Source organism: Ananas comosus, linkage group 3 (genome assembly GCF_001540865.1).
Source record: "Ananas comosus cultivar F153 linkage group 3, ASM154086v1, whole genome shotgun sequence".
NCBI classification, from domain to species: domain Eukaryota; kingdom Viridiplantae; phylum Streptophyta; class Magnoliopsida; order Poales; family Bromeliaceae; genus Ananas; species Ananas comosus.
In genome coordinates this window covers 9,246,674-9,267,220 of record NC_033623.1, presented here as the reverse complement: position 1 = coordinate 9,267,220, position 20,547 = coordinate 9,246,674, and the positions used below count along the sequence as shown (strand labels likewise).

Genomic DNA, 20,547 nt, shown 5'->3' with positions numbered 1-20,547 from the left:
TATATATATATATATATATATATATATATATATATAGTGAGGCTGGTATGCTTCTGGAAGCACGCACGGAGCCCTCCGTACTTCTAAGTCATTTTCGATGTTAGGACTTTCGAATCGACGATCGGCTCCATTAGATTTGATCTAGAGGATTTGAAGTACCTAGAAAATTTTTTTTGCAATTTTCGATATCATTTGTCCAGTGATCGAAGGGACTCCTAAAATCAACGGCTGAAAATAAAAGTCTTACAAAATGTGATGATATGAAATTAAAATTTTAGATCAAAAATATTGATCTTGTTTAATATAGTATAAAAAATTTTATATCAAAATTTAATATGATTTGAATATTTCTATATTATTAAACTTGCAAACAGCTTACCACAGCCATTAAAATTATTGATTTTGAATCCTTTTGATCACTAAGCAAATAATACCGAAAAATTACGAAATTTATTTTATAAGTACTTCAAATACTCTAAATTAAGTCTAATAGAGCCGATCGTCAATTCGAAAGTCCCAACATTGATAACGATTTGGAAGCACCAAGGGCTCCGTACTTCCAAAAGCATACCGACTTCTCTCTCTCTCTCTCTCTCTCTCTCTCTCTCTCTCTCTCTCTCTCTCTCTCTCTGTGTGCTACTATACTTTCGGAAGCATAAGAGAGTTTGTGCTTCTAATTTTTTGGGCATTAGATTAACCTTGTGATCATTTCTGATCTTTGAATTCATATTATTATTCTAGGAGGACCACTCAACTCTAAGAGGGTATCATCCCGGCTCTACAATTCTTGATTTAGGGCCAAAAAGTCGGAAGCACCAACTTTCTTATACTTTTGATAGCTACACACACACACACATATATATATATATAGTAAGGCTACTATACTCTTATGAGTACAGACCCTTTTATACGCATAAGTTTTGGTGATTTACATGTGTCTTCTTTGGATTTGTCTATGTTTTGGTGTCAAAATAAGCCCAACCCCCTAGTAGATGCTCGTCTTTCGATAAACGACAAATGATCTTCAATTCAAAATCTTATATCATTCAAATTCTCGAGACGTATTAAAATCTCTAAACTTCGTGAGACATTTTGCATCCGATTATCTCCAATTACTATGCATATAAATGTAGTTCATTATCTCTCCCTGTGACACCCTAATAATCCCACAACAGATTATGGACCCTGACAATAATAACTGGACTTAATCATTTTGGACTCACGGCGTAGGCTCAATGAGTTTTTTTTTTTTTTTTTTTTTTTTTTTTTTTTTTTTTTTTTGAGAGAGAGAGATAGATAGTATGCTACCTTCTTCATTTATTTCATTTAGAAATAAACTTAGCTGGTGAATCAACGAGGATTCGAACTTCGGACCTCGGGTACCAACCACGAAGCCTTTTACCACTTGCGCTGGTGAATCATTTTGGACTCACGGCGTATTGCTAGTGGGTCGAGTTGTTATATTTGATATCAAAGCTAATTCACTAACCGAAAGTGTGAGGCAGGCCTCACATCACCCGATAATCTTGGGCTATAAGTCTGATTGGACTGACGAGAACGTTAGGATCTAAATAGGGAGAGTCTGTGACATCCTAAAATAGTCCCACATCGGATGGGAACTAAGTTATGATTAGGTAAGAGACTATGAACCCTCGTAATAATAACTAAGTTAAAGTACTTTGGGCTGGTGGTTTGGGCCCAAACGAGTTATTAGTACTAGTGGGCCAAGTTGTCACACTCCCGCCAAGAACATAGTCAACGTCGCATTGTGGGACGCATGTTACATCCCCAGTGCTTAGGTTAAAGTATAAAATTCTTATTCTCTTCTAAACCCAAGCTAGGATTTCTTTTGAGTTTCTCCAAAATTCTAGCCATTTCTTCTTTCTTTCATTTTGTTTGTTTTCTAAGTGCCTCAAAATAGCATATTCTTCTTCATCTTGTTGCCATTGTAGGGGCCAAACCACCGGTATACGTGAAATGCTTCAGGAGCTATGACGATTGATGCTATATGCTAAATAACTAAACTGACGACAAATAGCTAAGAGAGATAATCAAACAATCCACTGAACAATGTCTCAAGGATTATATGCATAACACTGACTGACTAGGTTAAATAACTATTATATATATGCATAATACTGACTGTGTAGAACGCAGCGAAAGTATTTGTTCGTACCTTTTGCAGAAGTGATTCGCGCTAGAACACGACAAGAACGGATCGTAGAGGTTGATTCACGTGTCCTCGGATCGTCCAAGAGAATCTTCTATCGCTCCAAGCTCGCGGTGGATCGAACTACAAACGAGCACGATCGCAAATCCACCGTTCAAGACGGAGGATGTGGTTTCTACATTTCTCTTTTAATATTCCTGTTCTCTTTTTCTTATTTTTTTTATGTCAGATCGCCCTTATACTTATAAGGGATTTCAAAATCCTAATAGGTGCGTAAGAGATAAGGCCAAATCGGTTATTAATTGTTATTTTAATATGATTAGAATTTATCTCTAATTAGCTTTCCAATTAAAAAGCAAGATTAATCCTAATCCAATTAGACAACATAATAACTGTCGGATCGAGCCCGATCATGAGCGCACCCGATTCGATTTAACCGAATACCAACATCTCCCACTAGCACATAGCGGGATCGATACTATCGTAACCACTTCCTCAACATTACACCACTATTGATTCTATTCATGTAGGAAAATGAACAGTGCGACCGCCGAGTCAACCTGCATTTTGGGAGCTCTATACTAGAAACCGCATACGGCCAGTATAGAGACATCAACCCTCAAAAGAGAATATTAGACTCATGATGCCCTAGACCATTGAATTACATCAGGTTCAGCATCTCTAATCCCTCAAAGAGCCATGCTAACCTCTATTGTGCACATTATGACACTATACTCATGATTATTTCGCTATGCTGAAGCGACACAACCTATCGACAATGAGTCAAAGTGTTTGAATATAATTCAACTAGTCTTTCTTGAGCCCTCCTGCCATCGAGTTGAGAACTGATTACTTTCCTAGCAACGCCCCGTAAAGCCGCATCACTCATAGCCGTAGGAAACATACCAAAGTAGTAACATCAATTCTTTCACTTAATGACATAGTCAAAAGTCACTAAGGGCATCTAACATATATGGGACATCGCCTCAAAATAATGCCCATAAGAACTCACACGATGAGGAAGAATGGATCCATTCACTCATCTTCTTTATTTTGTCGCCTAGCACATGTAGTATGAAATACATGCTATGACAGAGAATCTCAATGAGCGTATATCTTTCTCAATGTCATACGGATCTTAGCTCAGTCACTCCCGGAGTGTCTAGCCTGAGTTCTCCATTTGCTCGCTATCTCAAGCGCCAAACGGTGAGCTCACATCCGGCTCTTAGTGTACAGGTCATATAAATCGTGGGACTATTCGTATGTGGTCTCATTAATGACCTCATCTTGGTGCCAATCAAGGTGGCTTCCATTAATACCTCAATTTTCACTCTCTTTCTAAAGTGCCAAAAAGAATGATTGCCCGTGTGAGAGGGCTAATCTGCTTGCGATATACTATCAATTTGTTCTACAACAATATAGGAAATATATGTACGTGTGCTAATCTTACCAAATATTTATCTTTGCCAAAATAATAATTTGTAATTAAATAACCAAAAATATTACAAAAAGAAATGGCAAAAAATAATCGACTGTCTACATAATCAAATCCTGCGGAGTCCGAGAACTTTAACATGAGCGAAATAGGATTCTGTAATAATAAGCTTTGTAAGAGGATCTGCTAACCATGCGACTCGTAGAGATGTGTTCCAGGATTATTTCCTTCTGTGCCACTGCCTTCGAGTGGTCCAATCCCAGATTGGACTGAAAATAGCTAACCAACCCCACGGTATAGCATATATCAGGCCGAGTACACATCTAGCATACATAAGGCTCCCATTTGCATTAGCATATGGAATCCGATTCATCTTCTTTTTTTTCTTCTGAAGTTTTAGGGCACTATTTAAGGTTCGGACTCTCACCTTTAGCAATAGGAGTGTCAATGAGTTTGCAATTGTGCATCTGAAATCGTTCTAAAATTTTTCTTAGATAAGTCTCTTGAGACATACCTAAAAGTTTCTTTGAACGATCTCGTAGGATCTTGACTCCGAGCATATAATTCGCTTCACCCATGTCCTTCATCTTAAAATTAGAGACTGTCGTATCTGAGTGGCCACAATCATCTTCTTATTATTCCCGGCCTGTACGATGTCATCAACATATAAGGAAATGATTAGAAAATATCCTTTGGACCGTTTAACATACACACAGTGATCTTCTTCAATCATCGTAAACCCATCTTCAGTGATGGCTCGATGAAATTAAATATACCATTGTCTGGAGGACTGCTTCAATCCATAGATGGATCGTCATAGCTTACAAGCTTTATTCTCCTCACCTTTTAAAGAGAAGCCAGCAGGCTGATCCATATAGATCTCCTCATCCAGTTCTCCATTGAGAAATGTAGTTTTAACGTTCATTTAGTAAAGTTCCAAATCCAAATACGCGACAATGGCCAAGATTAGGCGGATCGAAGCAAACCTTACGACAGGAGAGAAAGTTTCCTTATAATCAACGCCTTCTCGTTGGTAAAACCCTTTGCTACCAGGCGAGTCTTTATACCTATCGATTGAACCGTCTGCCTTACGGTTAATCTTGAGAACTCATTTATTCGCAATTGTTTTGCGCCCTGGTGGCAAGTCAACCAAGTCCTAGAAATAATTTGACTTCATCGATTCCATTTCCTCCATCATTGCATCCAACCATTCCTTATGAGTAGGTGATGAGAGAGCCTCGTGGAAAGACCTAGGCTCATCATCATCATGTGCAGCAACCATGAAAGCTTCCCCCTCAATCTCAAAACAACGACGGGGAACGCCCATACGTGTGCTCCTACGAAGTTGAGGCTCCTTATCTAAAGATAAGTCGCTCCCACTATCCCCAGGAGGTATCGGAGTCACCTCCTCTGTCTCAATTGAACGAATAGAAGCGCCAATGTCAGAGTCATCCATCTCATGGAACTCAATTTCATTTCGAACCTCACTTCTATAAGAAAAATTCTCCTCGAGGAATTCAACATCTCGTGACTCAATCTCAGTCAAACTTCCATCTGGCTGCTTTCCGATGAACACGTATCCCTTAGAATGTTCAGGGTATCTTATAAAAATACACTTCTTTCCTCTAGAACCCAACTTTCCATACTTGTGAGAAATGTCATATACATAAGCTGCCGAACCCCAAGGACGCATATGCTTTAAATTTGGTTTCCTGCCTGTCCATAATTCATAAAGGGTGAAAGGTACTGTCTTGAACGATACACGATTAAGAATGTAGGCAGTAGTTAACAATGCGTCTCCGCAGAAGGAGATAGGCAAATTTGCTTGCGTCATCATTGACCTAACCATGTCAAGTAAGGTACGATTTTTTCTCTCCGTTATACCATTTTGTTGCGGAGTGCTAGGAATTGTCAGCAGTCTGATTATTCCCTTTTCATCACACAATTTCTTGAATTGTTCAGATAGATACCCGCGGCCTCGATCAGTTCTTAAGGTTTTAATTTTCATATATAACTGATCCTCAACCTCATTAATATAACAATCAAATACTTCAGACTTATGGGAGATCATATAAACATGACCGAAGCGCATATGGTCATCTATAAATGTGATGAAGTAAAAAACACCATGTCTTGCTCTCACACTCATTGGGCCACAAATATCGGAATGGATCAATTGTAAAGAAAATTCTGCCCTAGAAGCTTTATTAAATGATTTTCGGGTCGCTTTTCCCGCTAAGCAATGTTCACATGTGGGTAGGTCAACTTTAGTGAGCGAGCTCAATAGCTCGTCTCTAACTAATTTAGTCATTCTATCCTGCCCAATATGACCAAGACGTGCATGTCATTTAATTAAAATATTGTGATCATTCTCAACAAAAGATAGCAAGGAAAAAAGAACCACTATCATTATAATTATAATCAATATCCAAAATCATGAAACCATTTGAAATAAAACCTCTTCCATAATAAATCGTTCCAAGATGAATCTTAACTACATCATTCTCAAAATGAAAAGAAAAGCCTAACTGTAGCATAGTAAGAATAGAAAACAAATTCCGCTGAATTCCTAAAGCATAAAGTACATCACGAAAGTATAAAGTTCGACCACCTTGCATGATCAACTTGTATGTGCCAACGCCTAATACATTGACACTGGAATCATTCCCCATGTATCCCATCAGGCACACAATGGTACTCGATGAATCGCATTCGATCTCTTGCTATGTGGTCCGTTGCTCCTGAGTCTACAATCCACAGAGGGAGAGATTCAGCAACAAACGTGCTAGAAGAAACAAAAGAGCGAGAATCAGGATAAAAAGGTACCTTTTTCGGCTAAGTGCAATCACGAGCGAAACGTCCCAGCTGATTACAATTGAAACAGGTCATCTTTGACTTGTCCTTCTTGCCACCTCGTTTGCTTCTCTTTCTTTTAGTGTTCTTCGTATTCTTAGGCACGGATCCACTATGACTTTGAGGGCCAGTAGTCCTCTTTCGCTTGAATCCGGATGTTCTGCGAAAGTTTGACTTAGCAACATTGGCGGTTGGGATTTTAATAACCTCAAGGCGCTCCTCCTCCAACTCCAGATGCCGCGCAACATCCTCAAAAGTTTTAACACTTTCATTATGTGTCAAATTTACTCGCATATGTTCCCACGAATTGGGAAGTGAGCGAATCATAATTTGGATCTGCTGCTCATCAGTCAACGTGGCGCCAGCCGACTTCAACTCGCGAATCATATTTGACATTATTCTCACATGCTGTTTCATAATCTGATCAGCACGTATCTTATAACTGTCAAACCGCATTGTTAGGCTGCGCAACCTTGTGACCGAAGTCGCACCAAATTTAGTTTTGAGAGCCTCCCACATGTCATACGCAGTCGGATACAGCTCATACTCGCACAAGAGGTCATTCTGCATACCACTCAGCAATGTGATGCGAGCAATGCGATCCTTTTTAAACCAATTATTATAGGCTTCCATATCTCGGCGAGACTGAGTACTGGTGCCCTCTATGGGTTGGTCCATTTTATTACTCAAAGTTTTCTAAAACCTCTTGCTAGGCGAGAATATATTGAATTTTATGGTGCCAAATATCATAATTGTCACCATCCAATTTCTCGCCTTTGATCAACAACTTGTTTGGAGGCCATTTAATCTTACTAAGTTCACACAATGCACAGAAAAAGATATTTTAAAATTTAGCACATAATATATGTATTCAATTTTGCCGCATCTCTAATTAAATAAATTAAAAATTAGATCATAGATGCGTAAAGAAAAATTTCGCTATGCTTATAATCACATTACACACCATATATCAAAATTTTTAATTATTTAATTAAGTTGTACAAAATATTTGGGAGTAAAGACATATAATTTACTGTACCAAAAATTAAAAGATTCCCACTTGATAAGGCATGCATAAAAAAATATATATTATGCCAAAAGAATTTATCCATACATCATAAAAAGTATTATAATATTTTAAATGTATGCTAATATGTCACAAAAGCATATTAAATTATTTTAATATGTTTAAAAATAAATTATTTATTTTATTACAGAAAAAAGTGCAAAAAACAAAAGAAAAACCAAAAAAAGAAGCCTCAGCAGGCACGCGCGGGTTGCGGGCCCGCTCGCGAATCGGCCTGCGCGGTGTGCGCGCTGGCCTGCGTGGCCCGAGCGCGGCCAGTTAGCCCGCGTGGCCTACGTGCGTGCGGCCCGCTCGCAGCCCGCGCACGTCCTGCGTGGCTTGCGCTCGTGGTCCGCGTGCGGCCAGCGCTGCCCACGCGGCCTGCTCGTGGCGCGCATGAGCCCCCACGCGACTCCAAGCCGTGTGGATTACACCGAACAATACATTTTTTTTTTTTTAATAGATAGATAAGCTTCAAAAATCATAACTTGTGATTTAGAACTCCGAATCGTACAAGAAATATATCAATAGAAAGCTTGTGAAGAGCTCTTTCAAATCATGCAAGTTTCACAATGGGATATACATCACACATCAAACAAGCCACCCCCAAAGTTTCGATTTAAGGTTTCGTTTTTCTCATAAAATACAAAATCATATTAAATCAAACTTTGTAGATCTAATTTACAACATAGGTGCTTCAAGATGTGTAAAAATCATGCAATAACATTCATTCTAAAAAAATCCGCCATTAACGCCCACAAGCATGCAAGAAAAAATCTAAATAATGATAGATTTAAATCCACGCATGCAATCTCGTTAAAGAGTTAATCTAGGACACGAAATCAACCTAATAATGGCTTTGATACCAATGTAGAACGCAGCGGAAGTATTCGTTCGTACTTTTTTGCAAAAGCGATTCGCGCTAGAACACGACGAGCCCGGATCGTAGAGGTTGATTCACGTGTCCTCAGATCGTCCAAGAAAATCTTCTATCGCTCCAAACTCGCGGTGGATCGAACTACAAACGAGCACGATCGCAAATCCACCATTCAAGACCTTCTAGAATAATAGGTTAATGGAGGATGTGGTTTCAACGTTTCTCTTTTAATATTCTTGTTCTCTTTTTCTTTTTTTTTTATATGAGATTCCCCATATATTTATAAGGGATTCCAAAACCCTAATAGGTGCGTAAGAGATAAGGCCAAATCGATTATTAATTGTTATCCTAATATGATTAGAATTATCTCTAATTAGCTTTCCAATTAAAAAGCGAGATTAATCCTAATCCAATTAGACAACATAATAACTGTCGGATTGAGCCCGATTATGGGCACACCCAATTCGATTTAACCGAATGCCAACAGACTGACTAGGTTAAATAACTATCATATAATCATGCAATGATATAACAACCGAGGTAATCAACTGACCAACAGGGTCAAAACAATGTCACAAGTGTAACATGTATAATAGCGACCAACTAGGTCAAATAACTCAAGAACAAACCAGAAATGCAATAACTGCAGTAGAGTAACTAACAATAATAAGTCAAAGTGGTGCAAGAGGTATACTCAATCATAATGAAGAATATAATGATTAGAACAAGTAAACGAGTAGGCACTACTTTACCAACTTCACATTGAAGCACTCACCTACATGAGTTCGCAACTCCACCAGTGCCTCCAGTTGTCACATGAACTTAAAAATAATCACCGAATATCAATATAAGCCACCACGTGTCTATAATACTAACCGACACACATATACTGTACCGAAGTGCACCACAATATATTTCGAACATCAATTTAGCAATCCAACTTTCGAAACTAGACCAACCCTTGAGCCAACTCTACAGGAGTCCAAACTGCTCCAAAACATCAAGTTGACAACAACTCACGACATTAAGTCGTCAATAACATGAACCGGTGCGATCTGAACATCAGTTTTTTTAACCGATTTTCTAACCTCCCCAAAACTATTACGTAACCTACCGAGACCTCCAACCAGCCCTTGGAGCATCCAAAGATTCCAAGTACACAGCTAGTGCACCGAAACAACAGAATTTTCACCCCGATAAGCTGAGAAGTTACCATTTTCGGTAATAGAACAACACATAACTATATGATCACTCATGAGAGGTCATTTTCACTTAGAAAGTGGCTACAATAGAGCTTGCGGACTTAAGGAAAATCGCTTGTCTAGCTCATGCGGCGTTCACCTTTCTTCGCGAAGCAAGCCTACCTCTCAACTTGCTAAGTCAAGACCTACCCGCCCTAAGACTAAGTATAAAAGAGAAGAGTTTGGAATGTTGTGTATATTAATAAGGGAAAATATTACAACTGTTTTCCTAAGAAGAGTGGGTGGAGGCCACAACCTTATATAAGACCACTTGCCACCCAAGCTACAAATGAAAAGACACTAAGTGGCGCATAATTATAAGGCAAGGAGGCTACAAGCTCCAAGAGATTATACTTATTGCCCTTCTAGAAACTCTAAGGGACTCTTGACCCTTCGGCATTGCGTCATCAGTCTTAAAACCCGCGTAGAAGCATCTAGAATGCCCCAGCAAAACCTCCAACAGAACTCTTCTTCGGAGTTTGGGTGATTGCAAAGGAGAAGTCAGCGAAAAATACTTTGTTCATGACAACCTCCGCCACTTAATGCGTAGATGCCCTCATCGCACACAGAGCTGCTCCTGGTCCCCGTAGCCTTCTACGCAGTATGCCGTGCCTTCGCACCCGAATGGCCCTGAGCCTTGCTACAGTAGTTCGCCTTTGCTCCTGCACCAGCCTCTAGTCCCTTGCCCTTCTGAACATGAGCACCAGTGATCTCGTTACGTCGAGAATCCACAAAGTGTACTTGTCCTCCACGACACGCACGCGCACGTTGCCAAACCACGGGATGCCCTTTGGTCCCCTCGAACTCTTGCCTAACAGAATAATTTGCACTTTACTTGGATGTTGGCTGCTTCAGCGCCACATGAGACTTGACAGCCTCACCACTGCTCAGGTCTTCCTCCTCAAGGTCCTTAGCCTTCCCGCGCTATACCTCCTCATAAAGCTGTAGGGCCGTAAGAGTTTGGTCCTTTGTTGGCTCGCCCCGACACATCGGAACCATGCAAGGCACTGACTCGTCCAAGAAGCCAAGCACCCACAAGTATGGCATAGGCACTGCCTTTGATGAAACTAGAAAGTCTATCTCAAGGATCACTCCAAAGTCATCGAGCAACCCAACAATGAGATTGGCCTTGCCTCTCCACGGAATGATGGCTATCTCTACGCCTTTGGCAACTCTCACGATTGGACGTGCCCCGGAGTTGACCACCTTGATGTGGCTCGCATCCTTCTCGAGCAAGAGGTCCAACCACTTGGCCTCCACCTTCGCAACGAAATTGTGTGTTGCCCGGTGTCAATCATCACCCGTGTGGTCCTTCCATTGAGGATCACATCGACGAACATTAGCTCCCTCCTACGTTGCTTGTTACCGCTTGGTTGACCACGAACTGCGTTGACGAGCCTAAGCACCCCCATCCTCCACACATGTACCATGTTCTCACCCTTCTTGGCTTGGACTCACTTGCTTTTCCTTCTGGTTGCTCCTGTTTGGGCAGTCCCGCGCCCAATGATTCTTGCTACAAATATAGCACGAGATCTTTGCAGACGACGAGGCAGGATTCTGCTTGTGCCTTCTCGCATCATGGTTCTGTTTTTGCAGACGACAAGGCAGGATTCTGCTTGTGCCTTCTCGCATCATGGTTCTATTGGGGCCCCTTCGTGGCCCCTGGATTGCGGTGCCGTCCCTCACTACTGCCCTTGCTCACCTTTGGTGGTTCACCTCGATCCCCCTTGATTCGCTTTCGCTTGAGCAATTTCTCCGCCAAAGTGATCGTGGAGCTCAAGTCCTTCACGTCTCGCGCCACGAGCTCCTTGTTTGCCCATGGTTGAAGGCCGTCTAGGAAGAAGAACAATCGATCCTCATCGGCCATGTTGGAGATCGCCAATATTAGCTTTGAGTACTCTTGGACATTCATCATCCTATGATGTTTGCGTCGTCGAAGCTGCCTCTGCACAAGATATTCGATATTCTCGGAGTAGAACTGCGCCGGAGCTCGCACATGAAGTCCTCCCAAGTAGTAAGTTGGTAGCGACCCTGCTCGACCTCCACCGACCGCTGACACCACCACAGCATGGCATCATCGGAGAGGTACATGGCTACAATTTGGACCTTATCCTCCTCGTCCTCCAATCGCAATGTCTTAAGATAGCGCTCCATGTGTCAAAGAAAATTGTCAATCCCCTTTTCACCTGTGTGCCCCTTTCGCATCTCGACGCCGCGAGCCACGGCCTTCTCGAGTATAATCACCTATATTTTGAGGTCCTCGACCTCATTGACCCTGGTGACAAGGTCCTCCACCAGCACTTTCCGCTCGTCCTCACAACGGGTAAGGTCCCTGGGGAACTGCTCGAGCTGATAGTGAAAAGTCGCCATAGCAACCGCAACACTATTCTCCATGGCATGCAGCCCCTTCTCTATCATCCCAACATGTTGGGATAGAACGGAGTAGTGCTCCTCCGTTCTTGCAGCAGAGTCCAATAACAAGCCCACCCAATTCTTGAGTCGAGCGAACTCCTTTGCAAGGGTCCATGACTCTTTGCTCTTGCCGTGCTTGGACACCCTAGGTTCAAGCACAATGTCGACGATGGTAGCATCCAACGTAAACATGAGTTCCCAGCTCCAAACTTGCTCTGATACCAACTGTCATGGACTTGAGCGAAATCGCTTTTCTAGCCCATGCGGCGCTCGCCTTCCTTCGCAAAGTGAGCAAGCCTACTTCGTAGATTGCACCATTGTCAATATGTTTAGTGTCTCCAGTTCTCTGTTGGTTCCAACCTGCCTTGTTCCATGGCCGGCTGTGAGTCTTACCCTAGTCCTTTTCCTTTCAAATTTTCGGTGCTTCACAACCATTTCAGCATCTTGCCCCCAAATATTGGGTATTTTTACGTGCTCCTCATGTCTTGTTCCTTATGTCAGTTCAAATACCTATCGCCAAATAGGCTTCTTCTCCCCTTAGCATCTATAATGATAATCTCCAACCACTTTTCCCCAAAGGCAGAATACGACAAATGCACTTTAGAATACGACAAATGCACCTTTTGCTGAGTTCAACCCTCAGGTTCAAAAGGGTCCATAGGCTCATATGGCTGCCCCCTCTTTGGGAGTTAGTTCTGACATACATCCTCCTCGTTCTCCACTTCTATCAATTTTTCGAGTGCTGATAGGACCTATTGTTTGGATGGCATAGTAGCCTTGCGCCTCGTAGCCTCGAGGACTTGCTAGTTTTCCACCGTCACCTCATTCTATAGCCATATTTTCAACATATTGAAAAAGTATGAAACTTTTGGTATATTTGAAAGCTAAATTAAGCTTATAAAACAAAAACAAAAAAAAAAATAGAGCCCTAACTTAGAGCTATCTTTGGTTCATTATTGAAATGAAAAATGGAAGATTGTTCATTATTGAAATGTAAATGGAAAATGAATTTGGATTGCATTGCAATAAAAATTAGAATGGTGAATCATCCACAAATATTTTGTTTATTATTGGAATAAAAATTAGACTTAGCAATTAGGATATCAACAATTTTAAGAGAGAATTTTGGTTAAAAGAGAGGAGAGTGATGAAAGGAGTGGAGGGGAAAATGTTTTGTGTGAGAGAATTTTGAATAATTTAATCTAGAATAGGACTATTCAGGATTGAAAGTTGGATTGGACCATAAATAGATTAAACCATTCCCATTCTAGATTAGAATAAAAATTATAATTCAATTTCTGTAAGACAACAATAACTATTTTAACCAGTAAATCTCATGCCTGATTCTAAAGTCTAAAATAGATGAACTAAAAAAATCCTTAATGTTCTTGCAACGAAGAGAAATCTCAATTTTCTTCCTTTTATCATGAGGGGAGGGTGATTTAACGCTAAAACACACACACACACACACACACACACACAAAATAAAACAAAACTAGATGCTATTTATAACAACTCTATACCAACAGCTCTTTGAGCTCTTTATAACAACTCTATACCAACAGCTTTCTGAGCAAAGAGCTCTTTGCTCTATAGACCCTTTAACAATTTTACCTATAAGAAACGGAACCAAAAATGTATTTAACACCATAGAATAGCAGGATCTTAAGATTGACTCTGATACTATTTTACATACAGGTTCGATTTGATAGGAAACAAGATGAGAAATATATTTAACAAATAGGATGGTGAAAATAAGATTTCGAAATTGGTGCTAACCAGATCAAATAAATAATATATATAACAAGTAACAACAAAGCAAACAAGTAAATTTTGAGTATTATATGAGTAGACCCTCATGTAATTAGTGCTGGGGCCGAACTAGAGTTCTTGTTGTGGTTTCTTTACGGCAAATCCGTTATCAACCCACGCACCATAACCCCCTCCCATGTTCTTTACGTTCTTGAATCCCTGTATTAAGAGTACGTCACCTCATTGTTAAAAAATAAAAATAAAAACAACAACAACAACAACAACAACAACAACATCATTGTTAATTATTTTTCACAACAAAATTATTAATAATTTTACTTCTTTCTGAGGGGTGAAATATATGGATGGTGTACTCTCCCAACAATAGCCCTTGAATTTTCACATATATTGCAATTTAGTTGTTGATTGCTATATGAAAACCAAAAACAAATAATAGTAACATTCATTAACTTTTGCCGTAAATTGACCTTTTCAAACCTGCCTCTAAATTAAACTTACATAAGTGATTTTACAGTGAAGCTCATTTCAAAGAAAAACAGGATTCTTTTGACGGTAGGAAGTAAAGTGCAGTATAAATAGAAGTTTAGGCATTAAAATGTTTAAATCAAAAGTACAGAGACCAATTCAGAATATCAGAATTGCAAGGAGATTTAAATCAAAAGTACAGAGACCGAATCGGAGTATCTGCATAGTATAAAGATGATCCATACATTTTACCTTCACTTTTTCTTTTCAGGTTCTTTGATCATATTGTAAGAAGAAAATCAGTTCTTCGATGAAGAGAGCATTGAAGAAATGAAAGAGTGAAGCCTAATTGAAGACAAGGATGAGTTACTGTAGTCATGGCTATATGTTGGCGTATTTGGTGAGAACACAATGATAGAGTGTTTGGTGGGGTGTCTTGTTCTGGCTTGCTTTGCTTCAATGTGGGCAGATAATATGATTAAAAATAAAAGGAATTCTTGTATTTTCGGACCAAGAAGAAATTACGCCGCTGGCTCAACTACAAGGGATTGTGATCATGCTATCGATGCATCTTGATAGTTTTTGAGTTTTCTTTGTTTGTTGATTTGCTTGTTCATTCTTCTAAAAGCATATGATGTAGCTATTTTTGTAGTTTGCTTGGTGATGAATTTTAGTGATTATAGGTACCTTAGCAATATACTGTTTTAAGAGTTCGTTGGTGAAAAACTCCATTTTGGTGGTGCTCTTTACTGTTAACTTCTATTTTTTCCTTTAATAAAAAGTCTCTAGGGGATTTCTCTCCCAGTTATTACTAAAAAAAGAAGAGAGCATTGAAGAAGGAAGAGAAAAAAATGATCAACTCACAGCATTTAGAAGATCCACACATGCATGGTGAGATCTCACTCCACTTTGACAACCCTTCAAGGAAATTAAGAATTTGTTGCATCAACATCACAAACTAGTCGTTCTCATTCAAACATAGGCAAATCTACAACCTTATCTTATATAGCTTCTAAAATTACCCAAAGGTTGCTATTTCAAATTCTTTGCATTGTCACAATACATAACCTCACCTAGTCAACCACTTTTTATACACATATATTTTCTATTAGAATATAAATGTACTTTATCGAAACCTTTAACTTCTCACATATCTTAGATTGTGTTTTCTTAGCAGAAAATCTTCATTCTAAATCAATAGGACATCTAATTTGTTGAGAGACTTTTTTACTCTTTCTTTTTGTTTTTAAAGAAACTAAGCTTTCGAAGGGCATCTATGTTGCGCCTGAAATATGTGAGCAAAAGTAATTGTATTTTTGAAAGACGTGAAGATTTGAAATTCGCATTTGATTCCGTTTATATTGTACAAAAGTAATTGTTTAGGGACGACTATGTAATTATGAATAATTCATGTGGATCAAGATGCAGATTTTATGAACAAGAATCTCCTAGTCATCTATTTTCGATGAATCCAATGAACTAAAATATGAAGTCATCTTTGCTGCAAATGGAGGAGACCACCAAAACATATTCGAAAGTAAAAGAAATACCACCACTATGAAGTCATCTTTGCTGCAAATGGAGGAGACCTGCTCCAGAAACTGAGGGTTTGTCTCCCTCCCTGTGTTCCAAAATAGTTATCGCAAGAAATTACTAGAAGAATAAAGAAATAGATAAGAAAATACTAATGGAGTCAAGCTCGGATAAAGGACACTTACAAATTAAAGATTTGTATTATAAAAAATAATAATAAAAGACAAATCTTTTTCATCATTTATTCCACAATATACTGCTCTACACTATTTTGAGTAACAAGCACTTGAAATTGAGCCTTAAAATGTATCAATTTAGTGTGCAATCCGGACTTCATCTAAAGAAATAGGAACTAAATGCTTGCCTTGTGGGGTGAAGAACATGTAAGGCACGTTAAGCGCATTCTCTGGATGGCCCTTGTTGAATTCCTCAATTGTCCTATACACAAGTTTCCATACAAAGTGACCCCCAAAAAAAATTTTCAATCAAACACACAATTGTAAACAAGTGAAAAAATTAGAAAAAAAAAAAAAGAGTGCGACTAGGGTTCGCTTAACAGAATTAGGGGCCAACATAGCATGCAAATCAAAGGTTTCATATACAGGAAATGGTTTGAAGTAATTAGAAACCAAAGTTCAAAACTTTTGGATGTAAATTGGATAAGTTTATTAATTAGCATAGTATTCCTACCTAAGATACTTATTCTTAGTTTAGTAATCCAAAAGTATTTGAGTAATTAAAGTCTGATATTATCATTAAAGTAACAAACACCTTGTATCAACATTTGATTCCACGTTAGAACCGCCGTACAAGGAAAGCCACCCTATCCTCCTAACCCTCGCCGCTTCTCTCTTTCATGGCTGTGGGTTAGAAGAGTTGCTGACCAGATGTTGACTTTTGTTCATTCTTTTTTACCTTTTCTTTCGTGGGCGTAATCTTTACAAGTTTTTTTTTATATTATTTTTTTCCTTTTCAGAGCTACTCTATTAGAAGACCTTTTTCTATATCTTTCATTTGTTCTATGTTTGAATTGGTTAAGAAAACTACTCCAAAAATTCTTCCCTTGTTTGTTGGTCATGCTCAGAGTGGAAATTGTACAGCGTATCAATCTCTGTTTTTATGATAAAAAATCAATCAATTACGATTGTTGATTTTGAAATTGCTTGCTATATAGGTAAAAGTCATCGAAAAGAAATGAATTATGATTTTTTTCGTGATTTCGTATGCTTTGAATTATTTCCAAAACCCTAGGGAAAGAATTTAGATCCAAATCCTCTCGAGTAAAACGATTAAAACAAACCTGACATCTAAGTAGAGATGGCCAGAACCCACGAGGCTTTTGGCCGCTCCCACATCCACAGTCTCGACTCCCCCCGAGCTACGCAAGCAACATTGCAGCCACAAGATGAGCACCACCATGCCCACAACATTTGGGCAACAAAAGCCCCATACATAGTCTTAATTTGTGGTACAAATAAGGATTCACAGCGTCTGCTTTCAGCAGCAGCAATCTTTCTTTACAGAGCTTTCGACAGAACAAAAGACATTAATATTTCTGCTGCGGCGGAAAACAAGAGTTTGAAATTCTAACTTGATGCTTCTAATTTGAAATTATAGCAATAAATAATTATTTATCTCTGCAAATAGTACTATTTCAGACAGCATTTTATCCGAACAATAATACAACATGCAGATGGCCCGAACAGGTTTATTATAATGAAAGAGGAAGCAAACGGAGGGTGGAGAGATGGGTAAATTGTGTATTACCTTGGAGATGATGATGATGCCATGAGAAAAGGGGAGAAATCTGTGGATTTTTGTGGGTGGTGGTGGTGTGGGGGGGGACTTGCAATGGTCTGGATATGATATGGTATGTATCCAAAACCAAGGAAGAATGGGGAATCCAAAGATGGTGACGAGTGAGTAGGGATGCAAACGGGGCGGATCCGGGGGCGGGAGAGTTTTCTCACCTCCCGCTCCATTTTTTAACGGGACGGGGCGGATTCGGGACGGGTTACTTTTCATTTTATTTTTGACTCCCACTTACCGCTCCATTCGGGGCGGATCGGGGCGGGAGCCGGATTTTCGACGGATCGGGGCGGATTGAAGGAAGAAAAGAGTCTCCCACCTCTCGCTCCATTTACTTGGCGGATCGGGGCGGATTCGGAGCGGGTTATATTTTTTTATATTTTTTGTTCCCACTTACCACCCCATTCGGGGCAGATCGGGGCGGAGCTCCACCAACCCAGATCCATTTGCATCCCTACGACTGACGACTTTCCCAAAGAGAGCTGCGTTTTGGGTGAGGCAGACAAAAAATTCTAGAATGCGAAGGATATATTAGTGACGTGGCGTAACTGATCAATTAATTATTTTTTTTTAGAGATATATGTTTCATCATAATTGTAAAAAAATATTTTTATTATATTTTTGTTTGAAAAAAAAAATGATTAGCTTATTATTGAGGACGTGGTGTAAGCCTCGAGGCAGACAAAGAGTACCCTCCCTCATTACTTCGAGGGTACTTTCTTCCAATTTGAAGGGAAATGCTATACTTTCTACTGGACATAATAAAGGCTTTATTTAGTTCACATGTAAATAAATAAAAATTACTTATTTTAAAAATAAGTAAAAATTAGATTGTTTTTGAAAATAAGAAAAATATAGTTTAGATAGTTAGAGTGGAATATTGAGAATAAAAATAATTATAATTTTTAAAATAATAATATTTTATCTAATTAATTAATATAAAATGTTAATTAAAAATAATTTAATTAATTAATTATCAATTAATTAGTTATAAGCAATAAGTTATCTTATTTAATTAGTTAGTAAATTATTTTAGTTAAATAATTAGTTAAGAAATTATCTAATTAATTAATATAAAAATTAAATGATAATTTATCTTATTTAATTAACTAATTAGTTATAAATACTGCAAAATAAACCTAAATATTAATTAGTAAAATAATCAACCATTATGTTGTTAATTAATAATTTAATTAACCATAAGTAGTTTAATAAATTAATTTAATAAATTAATTAATAGTTAGATTAATTAGTTAATAAAATAATTGGATTGGTCAAATATTACATTCATTAAAATATTAACATAATAATTAAAATTATATTTACTTTAATTAAGCATGTTCTCAAGTTGGAACAAGCTTGTTCTTTATTCCTTTAGGCTGTGTTTGGTTCGGTATAAGTCAGAACTGCTTATTTCAGGATAGGTACAATTTCAGATATAAGTAGAAATTATACCAATTTTGCGTTTGGATAAAAATTAAATTGTTAATAGGAATAAGATAAATAGAATTTGGATAATTAGATTGGAATAAGAGGAATAAGAGTTATAATTTTAAATTAAAATTATTTTATCTAACTAATTAACATAAAAATATTACTTAAAATTAATTTAATAAATTAAAAAATTTATTAGCTATGAATATTGTATAAGATAATGAAAGTATATTAATAAATTAATTAAATATAAAAAATAATTTAACTTTTTAGTTAGTTAGTAAATTATTTTAGTTAGATAACTAGTAAAAAAATTAATTAGATTAATAAAAATATTAATGATTGATCAATATAAATATTAGTTTATAGATAAACATATTAAATTATTAATAATTAATTAGCTAATTAATTATAAGTAATAAATTAATTAATTACTTTATTATTCAAGCAATGGATAATGATTTAAATATATTAATTAAATTAATTAATAATTTAATACCATAATTAAAATTAAATTTAGATTTTAATTAACCTTGTTTCCCACTTGGGAACAAATTTGTTTCAGGAAAAAAGTGAAACGGCAGTTCGACCCCTATCCCCTTGTTCCCGAACCAAATACTGTCCAAGAAACAGGGATAACAATTCCAGATTTATACCAGTTTATACAACTTATTCTTCAAAACTGAAAATTACTGTTTCGGACTTACTAAATAGTGTTTTATTACAAGTTAGGGAATAAGAGCTTATCCTCCCACTTGTTCTCCAACCAAACATCACGGAAGCGTCTATTTGATTCACAATCTTTTCACCCAACAATGGGAATCGGAATGAACAATTTCGACAATTACGTTCAAGCGTGTTTGGTTTATGAGAGTGTTTTTGGTTCTGATTTTTTTTGTGGTGGAGTGTGAATACTTTCATTATCTGTATTTTAAATCCAGCCTAAGAGACTAAATTGAAAATTAAGTTTCGACGGAAAAAATATTTGTTTCAAAAATATTCTCATTAAATTTTATATTTTTTCAATTAAATTTAATTTTTAACTTCAAATTTTAAAGAAAATACGTTTAAATTTAGATATTTATTTTTTAATTTTAGATTTCGATCTGAACTTGAAATGAAATTTAAGTTTGATCAAGTATTTAGAATTTGAGGTACGAATTTAATTTAAACTTATTTTTTCCAAATTTTAAATTTAAACTTTTATTTAAATTGTAAATTAAATTTATGGATTATTCACATTAAATTGTAATTTTAAAGTTTATATTTAAATTCAAATTGTAAATTAGTTTTATATATTGAATTGCCAACCAATTTTAAATTTTAATTTTTAAAATTTTGCATTTTAAATTTTTCGCCTATCATTTTAAAAGTTTTGATGTTAATTTTTATTTTTAAGTTTCGGTTTGAATTTAAAGAATAAATTTAATTAATGTTTTGAGCTGTGAATGTAATTTTATATTAATAATTCATATTTTA

The 20,547-nt window shown here is 37.3% G+C and overlaps 1 protein-coding gene across 2 annotated transcripts; it reads right to left on the bottom strand.

The window, feature by feature from the left end:
- Positions 13,693–17,724, bottom strand: LOC109707628 (rhodanese-like domain-containing protein 19, mitochondrial). Of its 2 annotated transcripts, none has more exons than XM_020229047.1 (6): positions 17,593–17,724; positions 17,126–17,203; positions 16,190–16,263; positions 15,843–15,913; positions 15,157–15,210; positions 13,693–14,025 (listed from the first exon to the last, which is right to left on the bottom strand). In XM_020229047.1, the coding sequence occupies exons 1-6, from the start codon at positions 17,613–17,615 to the stop codon at positions 13,936–13,938; spliced, it is 390 nt and encodes a 129-aa protein (XP_020084636.1). In that variant the 5' UTR covers positions 17,616–17,724; the 3' UTR covers positions 13,693–13,935. The 2 variants fall into 2 exon arrangements, with proteins under 2 accessions (XP_020084636.1, XP_020084634.1); XM_020229045.1 differs by having other exon boundaries at positions 17,126–17,350; positions 17,593–17,720.

Bases quoted from the DNA above. Each gene is read 5' to 3' on its own strand.
- LOC109707628 (XM_020229045.1), bottom strand. From the start codon at position 17,244: ATGGTGGTGCTCATCTTGTGGCTGCAATGTTGCTTGCGTAGCTCGGGG. The intron at 15,211-15,842 runs GTATTTCTTTTA...ATTTCCTTGAAG, and splicing joins AAGATGACTTCATAGTGGTG to GGTTGTCAAAGTGGAGTGAG. The intron at 14,026-15,156 runs GTGAGTTGATCA...CTCTTAATACAG, and splicing joins GTGTGGATCTTCTAAATGCT to GGATTCAAGAACGTAAAGAA.